At 37.4% G+C, this 15,976-nt stretch overlaps 1 protein-coding gene and 1 pseudogene across 1 annotated transcript in view; one reads left to right on the top strand and one right to left on the bottom strand.

Moving 5' to 3' along the window:
* Nucleotides 1-1,480: 1,480 nt before the first annotated feature.
* CLIC4 (chloride intracellular channel 4) overlaps nt 1,481-15,976 on the bottom strand; it is a 91,404-nt gene continuing 76,908 nt past the window's right edge. The window contains exons 6-7 of the mRNA XM_017534592.2: nt 5,789-5,970; nt 1,481-5,040 (exon numbers count right to left, since the gene is read on the bottom strand). Coding sequence (XP_017390081.1) covers nt 4,876-5,040; nt 5,789-5,970 — 347 coding nt within the window. The 3' untranslated portion in view covers nt 1,481-4,875. The remainder of the gene's footprint in view (nt 5,041-5,788; nt 5,971-15,976) is intronic.
* LOC108308602 lies at nt 6,243-7,607 on the top strand (annotated as a pseudogene).

Genomic DNA, 15,976 nt, shown 5'->3' with positions numbered 1-15,976 from the left:
GGAACTTGTTGAAAACTATATTTATAGTCAGAATTTAAATTTTCATGATTTTGAATTCTCCATCCATGAATATGGTATGTCTATCCTAAATTTCTGTTAGGCCTTTCAATAATGTCTTGTACTTTTCTCCTAAAGAATTGCACTTAAAAAAAAAAAAAGATACAGGGTCTTGCTCTGTCACCCAGGCTGGAGTGCAGTGGCACAATCATAGTTCACTGCAGCCTCAAACTCCTTGGCTCAAGAGATCCTCCTTCCTCAGCCTCCTAGGACTATAGACTAGGACTATAGACTCATGCCACCACACTTGGCTATTTTTTTTTTTTTTTTCTGTAGCGACAGGGTCTTCCTGTGTTGCCCAGACTGGTCTTGAATGCCCTGCCTCATGTAATCCTCCCACCTTGGACGCGCTAAGTGCTGGGATTACAGGTATGAGCCACCATGGTTGGCTAGGAATTGCACATTGTTTGATTTGATTCTAAATTGCTTAGGAACTTTTTTTTTAAAAAAAAGCACTTTTTGTTTATTAGAATAGGTAACATATTTACTAATTTCTAAAAACTTAAAAGTATACACTGATAATTTCCCACCCATTTACCTCTGACACACAATTCTCCTCCAGAAGAAAACAATGTTACCAATTTTTCTATTAGTTTTTAATGTGTTTACTATTTGTATATTGGAGTTATATTAAATTTTGTTCCTCAATCTTGTAACTAGAAATCCAGCTGAATTATTTTTAATATTTGTAAGTTATTTTGGATTTTATATACATACATCACCACCACCATCATCAACATCACCTGCAATGGGCAGTCATTTTGTTGCTGCTTTTCCGAAAAATTCCTTATTCCTTTCACTGATGTTACTGCATTTACTAGGACATCTAAATAAAGTAGCTGTGAAAGTAGCTGGACAGCAGCTGTGATAGAGGGCAATCTTGTCTTATTCTTGACTTTAATGAGATTACTTCTCTGTCATTTGCTATAGGTTCTCAATTGAAGTCTTTATCAAGTTAAAAAAAAAAAAAAAAAGAAAAAGGCTGGGCACAGTGGCTCACATAATCCCAGCACTTTGGGAGGCCAAAGTAGAAAGATCACCTGAGGTCAGGAGTTTGAGACCAGCCTGACCGACATGGAGAAACCCTGCCTCTACTAAAAATACAAAATTAGCCACGCTGCTGGTGCATGCCTGTAATCCTAGCTACTCGGGGGGATGAGGCAGGAGAATCGCTTGAATCCGGAAGGTGGAGGCTACAGTGAGCCAAGATCACGCCATTGCACTCCTGCCTGGGCAACAAAAGAGAGATCTTAAAAAAAAAAAAAAAAAAGTTACCTCTGGTCCTATTTTGCCAAGAATGAGTAACCTAAGTATTTTAATCAAGTTATTTTCTGTACCTATTTAAATGATCCTATGGTTTTTCTCCTTTAACCTATTAAACATGCTGAATCACCCATAGGAAAAAAAAGTAGTCTCAAAACACTTTTACCCCAAGTTGTTATTTATTTTTATGAGAGGTGGAAAAAAGAATCCTTTATGATAGTGAAAATATACTTTATTTTCAATACAATAGCTGCCAGCAATATACTGCTGCTGATGTTCTAAAGAGGAAAGAAAACACATGCATTCTATAATAAGCTTTCATTTACCTGTTCAAGAAATTCTAAAGAAAATAATCCAATTCTATTCAACATTATGGCTTGAGGAGTTTAAATTTTTCCATGATAAAAATATAATTTGTGTGGCCCAAACCTTGACTATTTATAAAGGATGGAGTTTTTAAAAGCCCACATATATCAATAATGAATGCTCCCCTCTCTTTGCATTAAATGCTTAATTCAAATTAATGTAAGAAATTGGTGAATCATTAAATGATGAAATTTGTATCAAAATGTTCATGAAAAAATACATTTCTATTTCCTCTCCATTTTTATTTTGTAGACATTTTCTAAATGAGTTTAAGTTCACAGAAATAAACGCTATCTACATGCAACTCTGGAGAGATTCAAAACACAACAGAAGTAAAGTTAAAGCCTAAATCCTAGAGTTGATCCATGTAGTATGTCAGAAATCTCTCCATTGTATACAGATTGCTCGAAGATTTAAAGATAAATTGTAAAAGCCAAAATTACCAAGAAATAAAATCTTACTTGAGTTTTATCACAAAAATTAACAGTCCTAGTAAGACAATGGAACTGTATAGAAAATCCACATCTACATCAAAAAAGGGAGTTTTATCAACTAGAAGAGAGCTTTCCATTGTCGAATACAAAAATTTCTCAAAATCCCTTGACTTTCCATTGAGACTCCAATCTCTTCATTGAAGTAAAACACAAAAGGGGTCTAAATGAAGGGGAATGGATTTGTTATTTGTAAAAATAAAATTAGATTATTTCCATTATGTCAATTCATATATTGCATGAACTGTCTACCATGAAAACTTTTATGTCCCAAATTTCTCAAGATTTTAAACTATGCTGTTTCCAAACATAAGCATGTTGTTGGATCCTCCTTTTTACTAGCTAGCTTTTGTCCATTTACCAATTTCCATTTCATTTTACTAACTTCCCTGAAAAAGTAGTATCTGTCTTTCTACAGAGAAAAATGATTCTGGCTTCATCAAAATCACAATAGACATGCCTTCTTTGAATATTTAGAGGGATGGCCAAGTATCACTGGGTTAATAAAAACAAGAGAACTCCAAAATGAAAATATTTTAAGTTTCAGAATGAATTTTCATCACTCTATTTTAAAGAATGGAGCTCTTTCCTCTGTTAGCCCTCTACTCTGCACCAGTTGGTCCACCATTCACTGGAAAGAACAAACCTCACTTTGCTTGAATCTTTTTCATACTTTAAGCTATGAGGCAAGGTTCAGTATCACCTGAATGAAGGCCAAGTTGCCACTATTTAAAAAGTATGTGAAGAGTGGTAATGCCTGCCTGTGTACTGGTGCAGATGGGACACTTTCACCCACTAAAGCCACTACAAAATAATTTCTCAATAGATAACTGTACAGTGCTACTTCCTTGAACCAGATAAATCATCATACGATATTTAATTACCAAAAAAAAAAAAAAAGTGGGTGCTTAAACTTTTGATCAACAATAAAGAGTTCTAGAAAGGTAAGGCAAAGAATCTCCCTGAGCCAAATGGATACAACATGGAGATTTTCTTATCTTTCTGTACTAAGCAAATTACTTCAAAAAAAAAAAAAATGCAGTACACTTATAAAAAGCTGCTTCCATAAAGCCAGTGCTTACTAAATGTTCGCATATCAAAGTGGAGGAGTGGGGAAACACTGCCATTTTAAAGCAATAAACTTAAAATTTCAAAAAACAGCCTAAGAGAAATAGCACTTCCTATACAAGGAAGTTAGGCATAAAAAAATTACCAAAAAATGTATTATAGTCTTAATCACATTCTTCAGAGCAGTACTTAGAAAGTCTGGTTTTGTTTTTTTCTTTTAAAAAAAGAGTAAACACAAGGCAAAGTTTTATTTTCAGCAAGTTCATCCCCCCTTGTTAGAGTACAAATAATTCCTGATTTAGGGCTTCAATTTTAAAAAACAAAAAAACAACAAAAAAAGCAAAAACATGGAAGAGTGCTATTCCTCAACATGGCTGTAGAAAAATTTAACTCAAGGAAGTGCAATGAGTGAGATCAGGCAAAACTGCAGTAAATATACACTCACCATTACTATAACTTAGTCCAAAAGGAATGAACAATCCTTTCTACAAGGTAAATGGGGTGAAATGAGAAAGCTGGTGATGTGTGTTTTATCTTTTCTTTTTTTTTTTTTTTACATAAAGTGGATAATGTGTTTAGATCACCTACATTAAATGTGCTTTAGAAACAAAAATTTACTTGTTATTTTGACAAACCCACCCTTCATTCCTTAGGTTAATTTCTGTGTTAATTTTTACATTACTAATCATTGTACTGCTATAGCTAAATCAACTAAATGTCAGTTTATGTAGTGTTGCTCAAAAGATGTACTAATAGCAAGCTCTATGATTACCTAAAAACAAGCTTTTTAAAATCAAGGAAGAAAGCAATAATGTTCCAAATGAATGGCACAGGGCAAAACACATATAACAAACATATTTAGACAGATATGTATCAGGTGCCCATCAGTTCCTCTTATAAAGATAAAATGCTTGAGGAAGGTCTGGAGAAAACCCTCCCTCCCTCTAAACATTTAGCTTCTACATGGTGTCAAACGTTGCAATTGGTATGAAGGATAAATGCTTTTAGGCAAAAGTAAAAATCTAGCTACAAAGCAATATAGCCAAATCTGTAGTGACTTTTGCAGAAAGCTCTCTTCTCTGATGGTAATATTCTTTAGTACACATCCAGGATAGACTAAATTGAAATAATATTTCTGATACAGTAGCAATCCTTTCATATACTCTTACTAAATATTATAAAACTCCAAAAAATACATAAATATTCCTTGTACCATGCATTATACACCAGTTTGGGGCTACCTGATAAAATCGTGGCTACTACTTTAACAATTAAACATTGCACCTCAAATTTCTGCCATCTATGCACAGTAAATGGACACAATGGTGAGGGCTCTTGAGAGATGGCAAACTACCTCTAAAGTGAAAAGTTTGTGGTGGAGTGTCTCCAAATTCAAAAGAGGGGAACCCGGGTAGGGGAGGTAGGTAGGATAAAAGGATTTTAAAATAATACTGCTTAGGAGTATATATTTTAAGATAACTACTATACCTGGTCTATCCTTGATCCTAATCTTCAATAACTGCATGTTCGTGCAAAATACAATTTCTGCTCTATAGGAAGAGGAGTAGCCTGTTAGGAAAAGCATATTCTTAGGGGAAGACATGAAGACACCTCTTTCGTAAATGCAGTTTTACTTGGTGAGTCTTTTGGCTACATCACTATATGCTATTTCAACCTCCTTATCACTGGGACAGGTATTGGTGAACTCATCCCTACTGTATGCATTAGTTAGATATCTCCAGATGCCAGTCATTTCTTTTGGAATATCAAAGTTGCGATATTTTTTGGCCACCACCTGAAATACAAAGAGATCGAAAGTTAAAGACTTATTTTCCATGTTTTGTGAACTAGACATGTCTCTGATTTTAGAGCAAATAATTAAAGCTCTAAATCTTTGTGAACTGCTTCTATTTGAAAAGAAGTCTGTCACCATTATTCTAACTAGGGTTTTAAATAATGACCAAGACTGCAAGCTACGTCAGGGATTTAGAAGTGTGAAAGTGACTGCAAATAACTGCTTGGACACCATGAAAGACAGCCAAGTGTAATCACTGGGAAATACTTCACAACACACATACACTATTTTAGATCTGCTTTTCTTATCTGAGGTCTTATTTACAACTAGTGCTTATTTACAACTTATTTACAACTAGTGCTTATTGTTATTCTATTTAACAACGTGTCCACCCGTGTCTCATATAATAAATGCTCGATACTTTTTGCCTTGAATAGAGAAAGCCAGATGTGATCATAGAATTTGACAACAGAAGTCAGTGTGGCAAACTCCAATTCAAAGTCATGCATTACATCTTTGAATTTTTATGCAGTCACAGAAAAAAAAAATATTCATCTTTCTCTTTTCCTAAATTTTAAGACGTAATTTTTCATCTAACTCTAGGGTGTTTCGACTATTGCTTAAACAACATTGAGTTAAACAGCTAGTCATATATAAGATCAGAAATGTTTTGAGCATAAAGGTAATGCCACCTTAGTAAATACAATACAAGGTAATGGCAATGTGACATCATACCCTACAGACCCACCTTGACAATATGCAGTTTGGGCAGCAGGTTGCAATCAGCTAATGTCATTTCATTGCCATCCAGAAATTTACGTGTAGAAAACTTAATGTCTTCCATACTATTTTCATCAATTTCATCAGGGAGAGGAGAATTCAGATATTCATCCAGTTTCTGCAGGGTTTTCAGGAGGCCCCTCTCCAGTGCTTTGGGGGGAAAAAAAGATGAGAATACTGTAAGAAAGAAAACCATGCAAATCCCCAAAAAGAAGTGTAACTCTGAGTCAATAACTGTTTATCAAATGTTTACTCTGAGGCGAGGTACTGAAGAACAAAGCAGACAAGGCTCCTGCTCTCCCAGCACTTAATTATGTGGGGCGGGGGATGAAACAAGTTTGTTCAGGTAAATGTAGAAATAAGTATGATAATTTCATACAGTGGTATTTGTAAAATCTTTCTAAGAACTAAATGTCCCATACATGAATACATATGGCCCAACACAGCTGACATTTAAACTAGAAAGTATGGATGAGAAAAGGCAAACATATTAATTCAAAACTAGGGATTAAAAAAATCTTACAGACAAGACTCTTGCCTTCATTTTTAATTCCCGCTTCCTCAGGAATATTTTGATTTATCAGCATGAAATGTGTTAAGAAATACCAATTCAGGTAGGAAAAGTAACTTCAGCCACAGCCCCAAAGCTAGTGAACCGAGCTGGAGCCATGGAGGGTCAGTGTGGAGGACGTGCTGGCAAAGGCTAAGCAGGACGAGGCAGAGAAGCTGCAGCGCATCACGGTGTACAAGGAGCTGGAAGTGGAGTCTGACCTGGACAACCTGCTAGCTTCGACCGGGACCCCCCGACAGGGCTGCGGTGACCCGGACCCACACTGGAGGCTGAGCTGCAGGCCCTGGCGCCTGACAACATGCAGCTGTTCACCAACAGGCTGTAGCTGCCCACGGAGCACGTGGAAGAGGTGACAGTGGCACAGCTGCCTGAGCCCACCACACACCTGCCACAAGAGAAGCCTCTGCCCTGGCTGCGGCCACTTACATGCTGGCAGCAGTTCGCATGCCTCAAGGGCATCTGTCCCAAGAAGACGACCAACCTGGTGTGGGACGAGGTGAGCAGCCAGTGGCAGTGGCGCTGGGGATACCAGTGTGCCCAGGATAACGCCAAGGAATGGCTTATTGAGGTGCCCAGCAATGCCGACCCCTTGGAGGTCTAGTTTGTCAAGCGGATTCAGGCCGAAGGAAGGGGTGGCCAAAAACGAGCTGAACCGGCTGCGTAACTTGGCTCGCCCGCCCAAGATGCAGCCGCCCAGTGCAGTCGGTTTGCACCTTACCGGACACTAGAGTAAGGAGGAGCTGGGCCACGCCATGCAAGTGGCCAAGGTCTTCATAGCCTCTGTGGGGCACTTCCAGGAGTGCCTCCCCAAGGAGAAGGTGTTCTGGGGCTCCAGCAAGAAGAGGAATTTTCAACCCCTTTTCAGGGACTTTGCAGCAGAGAAAAAGAACAGTTGGAGCTGCTTCGTGTCATGAACAGCAGGAAGCCTCAGCTGGATGTGACGAGGGCCACCAATAAGCAGATGTGGGAGGAGGACCAGGAGGAGGCTGCCAAGGGGAAGAAAATGAGCCAGAAAGGCAAGAGAAAGGGAGACCAGCAGGGACCTGGGGGCAAGAGGAAAGGGGGCCCATCAAGCTAGGGAGGGAAAAGGAAGGGAGGCTTGAGAGGCAAGATGAATTCCGGGCCACCTGGCTTTGGTGGCAAGAGAAAAGAAGGACAGTATCCAGGAGGAAAGAGGAGGAAATAATCGTTTCTTGCCGTCAGATCCATCTGTAAACCAAGAACTATTTCTTAGCTGGGCGCAGTGGTGCGTGCCTGTAGTCCCACCTACTCGGGAGGCTGAGGTGGGAGGATCGCTTGAGCCCAGGAGTTCTGGGCTGTAATGCCTTATGCCAATTGGGTGTCCGTACTAAGTTTGGCATCGATATGGTGACCTCCAGGGAGCGGGGGACCACCAGGTTGCCTAAGGAGGGGTGAACCGGCCCAGGTCGGAAACGGAGCAGGTCAAAACTCCCATGCTGATTAGTAGTGGGATCGTGCCTGTGAACAGCCACTGCACTCCAGCCTGGGCAACATAGTGAGACCCCAGCTCTTAAAAAAAAAAAAAAAAAAAGAACTATAAATACTAAATGTTAAGTTCTAGGCACTTGTATGGGGACTCAGAAGGACCTGGCTGTTGCCTTCATTGAGCTTGAAGGGACAGGATTGCACTCCCCTCAAGAGTATGTAAGTGTTGGACTGCACAAATTAATATTTTTCCCACAACCAAGACTTTGGCTGGAGATTAAGAACTTATGCGAGGATTTTAAGAATTAGGGAAATAATTTGGTGGAAATCAGGAATGAGCTCTATTCTTAAACAGCCTTTTTTCTTCTTTTCAACTTTGGATATACGGTGGGGGAGAGTTGGTCATATTTCACAGACTTAGATTGGTGTAAATGTTTCTACATTATTTTTACAACAAGCTTGTACATCAGAGTGGGGGAAGAAAAGACAAACATTTCAGAATTCGATAGTCAAGTGACTGTTTAAAAGGTTAAATAATAAAGATGTCTTATCTATTTAAAAAAAGAAAGAAAAGAAAAAAAGAAATACCAATTCAAACAATCCAAACAGAAAGCCTGGGATTTTCAAAACTGTCTTATAATACACAGGAAGCCAAGAATAGCACTATCTTATACAAAAAGCACAAAGGTCAGATTAACGGGCTCAGTTGACAATACTGAACTGGGAGCCTCTTTAGCCAAGTAGATTAGGAAGCTCTGGTGGGACAGAGCACCACTGTATATCTGAAAAGTCAAAGTTAGTGGCCCTCAGCAGAATGGGGGTGGGAATGTCATTAAAAACACGGAATAGCAACAGACAGATCTTCTATTATCCTTGCTTATCCTTTACATCCAATCCACCTTCCCCCTCACTCTCAGAATAGATGAACTCACACTGATGATTGCGGTAACTGGCCATAAAAGAAAGTTAATTACCATGGGGTGGCAAACCATGTAGTTAAGTCTAATTCAGTTGTGTCCTTAAAGGAAAAAGGTAAAGGTTTACATGCTGCATCTTAGACATCTTACCAGCAATGTAAATATGTCCTAATCCCATACCTCTTCTTGCAAATTGCAGCCACCCACTCATCCCTTGGTCCCTTCATGGTAGTCAAGGTAATAGATGGTAGTCTTAGTTAGGTAAGGGGCTACAGGCACAACAAGGAATGAATGGATTGTAGGAGATAAAAACTAATGGAGGTCAGAAACCAAAATGAATATGGAGAAGAGGGGGGGAGATGCATTTGACAAAATATAAATTGAGCCCCTACCACATGCCAAGTCTTATTCTAAGGACTATTAAATTCACTGTTGAATAAAGTATAATAGGTTTCTGTCCTCAGAGAGTTTAAATCTTGGGGACAGAGAGCAGTACAGAGAAGCTGGTCAACAAACTAAAGACTCCAAGGGTGAATGCTGGTGTCATTTACTGAGCCATTTACCTTCCCAAAGAGAAACAGATTTAGGGGATATGGAGATGAGTTCAGTTAACATGCTGAGTTTGAGGTACCTGTAAGGCATGTGAGTAGGGATGTCCAACAGACAAACAAACATGGTTTCAAGTGTCACAAACAGAGCTGGAGCAATGTGTTTAGAAGTTAGGAGAACATAAATAAACAATGAAACCATGGAGTAAAGGAGAAGCAGAAGGCCTACAGAATGCCCTAAGGAATATCATTTAAAGGATAGGCAGAAGGAAGAGATTGCAGAGAAAACAGCATTTCATCATATTGGCCAGGCTAATCTCGAACTCCTGACCTCAAATGATCCACCTGCCTCTCAAAGTGCTGAGACAACAGGCATGAGTCACAGCACCCAGTCAGATTTTTGAATTTGTAAACAATCTTCCATTCCTGAGAAACCCAACTTGGTTGTATTATCTTTTTTTATGTTGCTGGATTTGGCATATTTTGTTTCAGACTTTTGCACCTATATTCGAGAAAGATTGGCTTGAAATTGTCCTTTCTTTTGATGTTCTTGTACGGTTTTGGTATCAAGGCTGCCTGCCCTAAAAAAGCAAGTTAGAAAGTATTCCCTCTTTTCTGTTCCCTGGGAAAGTATATGCAAGTATGATCTTACTTCTTCCTCAAATGCTTAGAAGAGTTCAACAGTGAAGCTATCTGGATCTAGAGTTTTCCTTTTAATTACAAGAAACTTAAATGATAATATAAGAATATTCACATTTTTAATTCCTCCTTGTGTCAATTTTGTTACACTATACTTTCTGTAAATTTCTCCAATGTTTTGAAAATTATAAACATAAAATTTTTCAAAATATCCTCCAAAAATCATTTTAATGTAAGATCTGTAGTAATCCTCCTTTTTATTCCTAATATTGGTTTTTGCTGTCTTCTCTCATTTTTCTTCATCTTTCTTGTCAAGGACTTATGAATTTTTTATTTGTTAGACTTTTCCAAAACCAGCTTCTGGTTTCCCTGTTCAATGTCATGTTTGTTTTCTACTTCATTATATTCTGCTCTTCAGTATTTCCTTCCTTTTAACTTCTCAGGTTTAATTTGCTAATCTTTTTCTAAGTTTTAGATCAGCAATATTTAGCTCTCTTTTAATATAGACTTTTGGAACTATAAAATTCCCTCTAAGCACAGTTTTAGCCATATCTCACAAATGTAGGCATTCTGTATTTTCATCTTTTTATTCTTTTTCAATTTGTGGATTATTTATAAATACACTCGTTAATTTTCAAACATGTAGAAACTTTCTAGCTGTAGTTTTGTTTTTCCGTTTTTTTCAGACAAGGTTTTACTCCTGACACCCAGGCTGGAGTGCAATGGCATGATCTCGGCTCATTGTGTGTGTTTCATATATATCTATACACACACACACACACACACACACACACACACACACACAGTCTTACACACAAGCAACATTGTTTTTAATCCAGTTGGCAAACTTTGTTTTTATTTGGAATATTTAAATAATGTATATTCAATGTCATTACTAAAAACTCTGGTTAAATCTGCCATCATACTTCTTATTTGTCCACCTGTTCTGTGGACATCCTTGCCCACCTGTTCTGTTCTTTTCTTCTCTCCTAACTTCCTTTGGATTACATTTTTTTAAATTATTCTTCCATTTCACCTTCTATTAGCTTAATATACATCCTTTTACTAGTCTTTGTTTCCCTGACTCATTAAAGTTTAATTATAACTGCTACCACTTCCAGGATAATACAAAGACCTTAGAACTACATTAACCTCCTTTCTGTCATATATGCTACTATTGTTATGTATTTTAATTCTACATATATTTTATTTATTTATTGACAGAGTTTCACTCTGTCGTCCAGGCTGGAGTACAGTAATGTGATCTTGGCTCACTGCGACCTCCGCCTCCCAGTTTCAAGCGACTCTCCTGCCTCAGCCTCCCAAGTAGCTGGGATTACAGGTGGGTGCCACTATGCCCGGATGATTTTTGTATTTTTTAGTAGAGACATGGTTTATGCCATGTTGGTCAGGCTGGTCTTGAACTCTTGGCTTCAAGTGATCCACCTGCCTTGGCCTCCCCAAGTGCTGGGATTACAGGCGTGAGCCACCATGCCTACACAGTAATATTTTTTACTTAGATAAATATCAAACAAACTAGAATGTATTACCTAAATCATAAGTGACAAGATCAAAGGTATACCCATTATATTAAAAAGGATCATGCTAGCCATAGCCATAATCAAGCTACCTTATTTCTTAGAGGAAACATAAGCAGCAGAGGGCACTGGAACCCAGTAAAATAAAGTTGAGACATTAGCAGAGCTCAACTGGAACTAGAGAAGTGACAGAGAAGCCACTTAAAAATAAAAGATCAAAAACACAAAATAATAAACAAGCTTTTATTAATTACATTCAGGCCAACGATAATGCATATAGTTAGCTGAAAAGTAAAGTTTATAAATTAATAAGAGAATACAATGTGAGAAACAGCTAGGTCAGTAAGAATTCCAGGAAATGATAAACTTCTTATGGTTATATTCAAGAGAAAAAAAGAGAAAAAGGAGAAAGCAGAATCTCAAGGCTGTAAACAAGATTCAATATGCTTCTTATTAAAAGCAGTAAATGCACGGCCAGGCATGGTGGTTTATGCCTGTAATCCCAGTACTTTGGGAGGCCAAGGCAGGTGGATCACCTGAGGTCAGCAGTTCAAGACCAGCCTAGCCAACATGATGAGACCTTGTATCTACTAAAAATACAAAAATTAGCCAGGCATGGTGCTGCGTGCCTGTAGTGCCAGCTACTTGGGAGGCTGAGGCAGGAGAATCACTTGAACCTGGGAGGTGGAGGTTGCATCGAGTGGAGATTGTACCACTGCAGTCTAGCCTAGGTGACAGAGCAAGACTCGGTTCAAAAAAAAAAAACAAAAAACAGGGAGGGCGGGGGGCGGGCAGTGAATGCACAACAAGAACATATTAGAGTACAAGGACTTGTTCTTTGATCAGATTACAATGAATAGAATCAGTCTGTTGGGAAGATAATGTTGCCTGAATTCAAACATTGAATTGTTGTCTCAAATGCTTACCTCAGTGTTTTGACAAGTTTGAGGAAATTTTTAACCTTGGACCTGATCTAAATTAATGTTTTTCCTGAATTATATATATTTATATATATATATATATATTTTATATATATAATATATATTTATTTCTATATATATATAATATCCTAAATTTACAAGGTTTATAACATATAGTATTCCTCAATGTAAGGCACAGTGGCTCACGCCTGTAATCTCAGCACTTTGGGAGGCTAAGCTAGGTGGATTGCTTGAGTTCAGAGGTCAAGACCAGCCTGGGCAACATAGCAAGACCTTGTGTCATTTAAATAAATTTTTTTAAAAGAGAAAATTAAGAGTCTAGCATAACATTACAATGACTGTTTTTTCCATAATTTTGGACTTAGCACTTTCAATTAAGTTGAATTGCTATACCTGACTATAGTGTTAATTTTTCATAGTTAAGAATGCCATAACAAGGGTAAATTAATGAAAACAAAGAAAGATGAACTGATTTGGTACAATTATATGTACCAACATAAGGTATGGCCAATAAAACAAACACAAACAGAGGTATCAAAAAGTACTAAATAGCACCATTCAATAAACATACTACGGTTTTCAAGAATAATCATCACAAAGGAGTATATAAAGATTTAAAAATGTCAAAATTAACCACTAGAAGGCAGTAGCAAGCCATCAGAAAGTAGCTACTTGTCTTTTATATCTAAGAAGTTGCACTATTATTCTCCAATACCCCTGATATAGTAATGTTGGTATCTCTTAAGAAGCTATTTCAAAAGCTCTCAAAAAATTATTAGGTGCAACAGAGCAACATAATCAGTTTAAAATTAATTATGAAAGTCAAAACACCCTTTTTTGTCTAAGAGAACACAGCAAAATTACAAAAATTAACATGCACCAGGGTCCAAAGTGTAGGAAAATGAATACTTTCATGTTAGTGGGACTATAAACTGGTACAGACTTTTGGAGAACAATTTGGCAAAATAAAGCAAAATTTAAAATGCACAAAAACTTCTTAAACTATTTGGAATCCAGGTCAAGGACATTCACCAGCAGCACTGTTTGTTATAGTTAAAAAAAAAAAAACAACAAAAAAACAAAACTTGAGAGTCTAGATGTCTATCAACATGGAAATGGTTAAATGAAAACCCATATATAAAATACAAAGCAGAATTTCTAAAAATTGAGGTAGATATATGTATGTATGTGTATGTGTGTGTGTGTGTGTGTGCGTGCGCGTGCGTGCACGCATGCGTGCGTATATATATGTATTTTTAATCTATTTATTTATTTATTTATTTTGAGATGGAGTCTCGCTCTTGTAGTTCAAGCTGGAGTGCAGTGGCGTGATCCAGGCTCACTGTAACCTCTGTCTCCAGGGTTCAAGCGATTCTCCTGCCTCAGCCTCCCTAGCAGCTGGGATTATACGTGCCCACCATCATGCTCGGCTAATTTTTGTATTTTTAGTAGAGACGGGGTTTCACCATGTTGGTCTTGCTGGTCTCGAACTCCTAACCTCATGATCTGCCCTCCTCGGCCTCCCAAAGTGCTGGGATTACAGAGCTGGGCCGCCATGGCCAGCCAGATCTATATTTTGATATAGAAGTATTTCTACCATATAGGTAAAAAATATAACTGTATAATGTGGGTATGTACATAATACATATTTACAGAAATCTTTGCAAAATTATATTAAAAAAGGAGGACATTAAATTGTTGAAGAGGTAATATAATGTGATTAAGGAGGGGCAATTAAGTTTTATTAAATTTATTCCTGTACTATTTTAACTTTTTCAACAAGCATGTATTCTGTTATTTGTATGATCTGAATGAGTAAAATTCAAGGCAGAAAACATTACATATAATAAGAGGATTTGTTACTGAAAAACAAGACAATTTACAATGAATACAACAAAGACTAAAAATTATAAGCACTTACATGGATAAAACCGAATTTTCAAGCTACTGCTGGTCTTAATAAAGGGTAACTTATACAAACAAGTTTTTAGGCTAAGTTACACATCAATGGAAAACAGAAAGAGGTAATGAGTATTTAAAGATAATTAAATATACAATGCAGGCTTACTGCTACAATAATGAACAACTATCTTCTGACTCCAAACACTTTTTCAGAGAGAAAGGCAGGAGTAGTGGGGAGAGGAGAAGGGAGAGGATCTTGAATAAAAAGGAACTAATCAGAATCTCTAGATTCCTTGCCTCCATGTAAAAACAGGAATTTGGACATTATGAAATATGCCTCCGAGTACATTCACAATGCTAAATTCATTTCTCTCTTTTAAGTATTATAAATACCAACGACTAGTTACAGTTGGGGCCTTAGTAAATTACATAAATTAATGCCATCACAGAACTTAAAAAACCATAGGAGATCTGGGAACAGGTTATACTTAATGCATCCCCACAAAAGGAATTACCCATGAGCTTCTCTACGAATGCCTAAATGATTACATAAACTTTTACTCCCAATCAATTTGAACGTGTTACCAAAAGAATTATATATGTATTATCTATCCATCATCAGTGTTTTCCTTTATTCTTTAAATTTTACTTGTTTACTTCATCCCCCAACCTAAGCACTAGCTCTTCTACTTCACTTTCACTAGACCAAAACTAGCATCCAGGCATCTAATCCCTTACTTAGAATTAAGTCCTAAAGGGTCTTAAAATTGTCCAAATATATTGGATTTAAAAAATATTTAACAGGCTAGAAAAACTAATCAACTTGTCTACTCTGATTTACCATTTAAAATGACAAATCCATCTCTGTGTAGATTGTCAGCATTTGGGTGGGAGTTTGGGGAAATAAAACGGTGAATCACTAATTTCCAAGGATTACTAAAGGCATTTGATTGCACTTAACAGATATGAGACCTGCAGCAAACATACATAAGAAGGGCCCATTAGGTTCCAAAGTGATTTGAAATATTGTTTGCTAAAGTCTCATGGCCTCAACAGGTCCCTGTGGAGAGAAGTTGCTTGGCAACTGGAACTTTTATTTGCCAGCAGGTAATTTAATATAAAGCCTTCTAGATTATATACTACCTAGTCTATTATGTTGTTTGTTCTCATTGGTTACAGCATTCTGAGGACAGGAAAAGTCGGTGGTTACTTAAGATAGTAACAAATTGATAGAGGAAAAAATAGAATACAAAGTTATACTTAAATGAGTCACTTTACAACCTTTTTCTTCCCCTCCCCATCCTTACCTCTCAAAGCAGAAGCAAACACATTTTTATTCCTTTCTCCTCCCCACCAAGTGTCAGAAGAAATTTAACCACCCTCCAACTCCCAAAAAACACACAGAGAAATAAAAGCATAACTGTAACTAAGATTGCTCAAAGAAGTATGCAGCAGAAGCATCTGGGTATACAAGGGTAGTTTTATGAAAATAAAAGTGCGCATGAAGGAAGGGCAGAACAGAAAAGACACTGTGGAAAGGAGGGGCTCCAGCACAACCCTTACTTAATGTATAAATTGCTCAGACAGAAACATTAGTTAGGAAAAATAAAAGCCAATTACTAAAGAAAATTGCTTCCAAACCACGGCAGCTACT

The sequence above is a fragment of the Cebus imitator genome, unplaced genomic scaffold (genome assembly GCF_001604975.1).
Source record: "Cebus imitator isolate Cc_AM_T3 unplaced genomic scaffold, Cebus_imitator-1.0 Scaffold87, whole genome shotgun sequence".
NCBI lineage: Eukaryota > Metazoa > Chordata > Mammalia > Primates > Cebidae > Cebus > Cebus imitator.
This window is presented reverse-complemented; position numbering and strand designations above follow the sequence as displayed.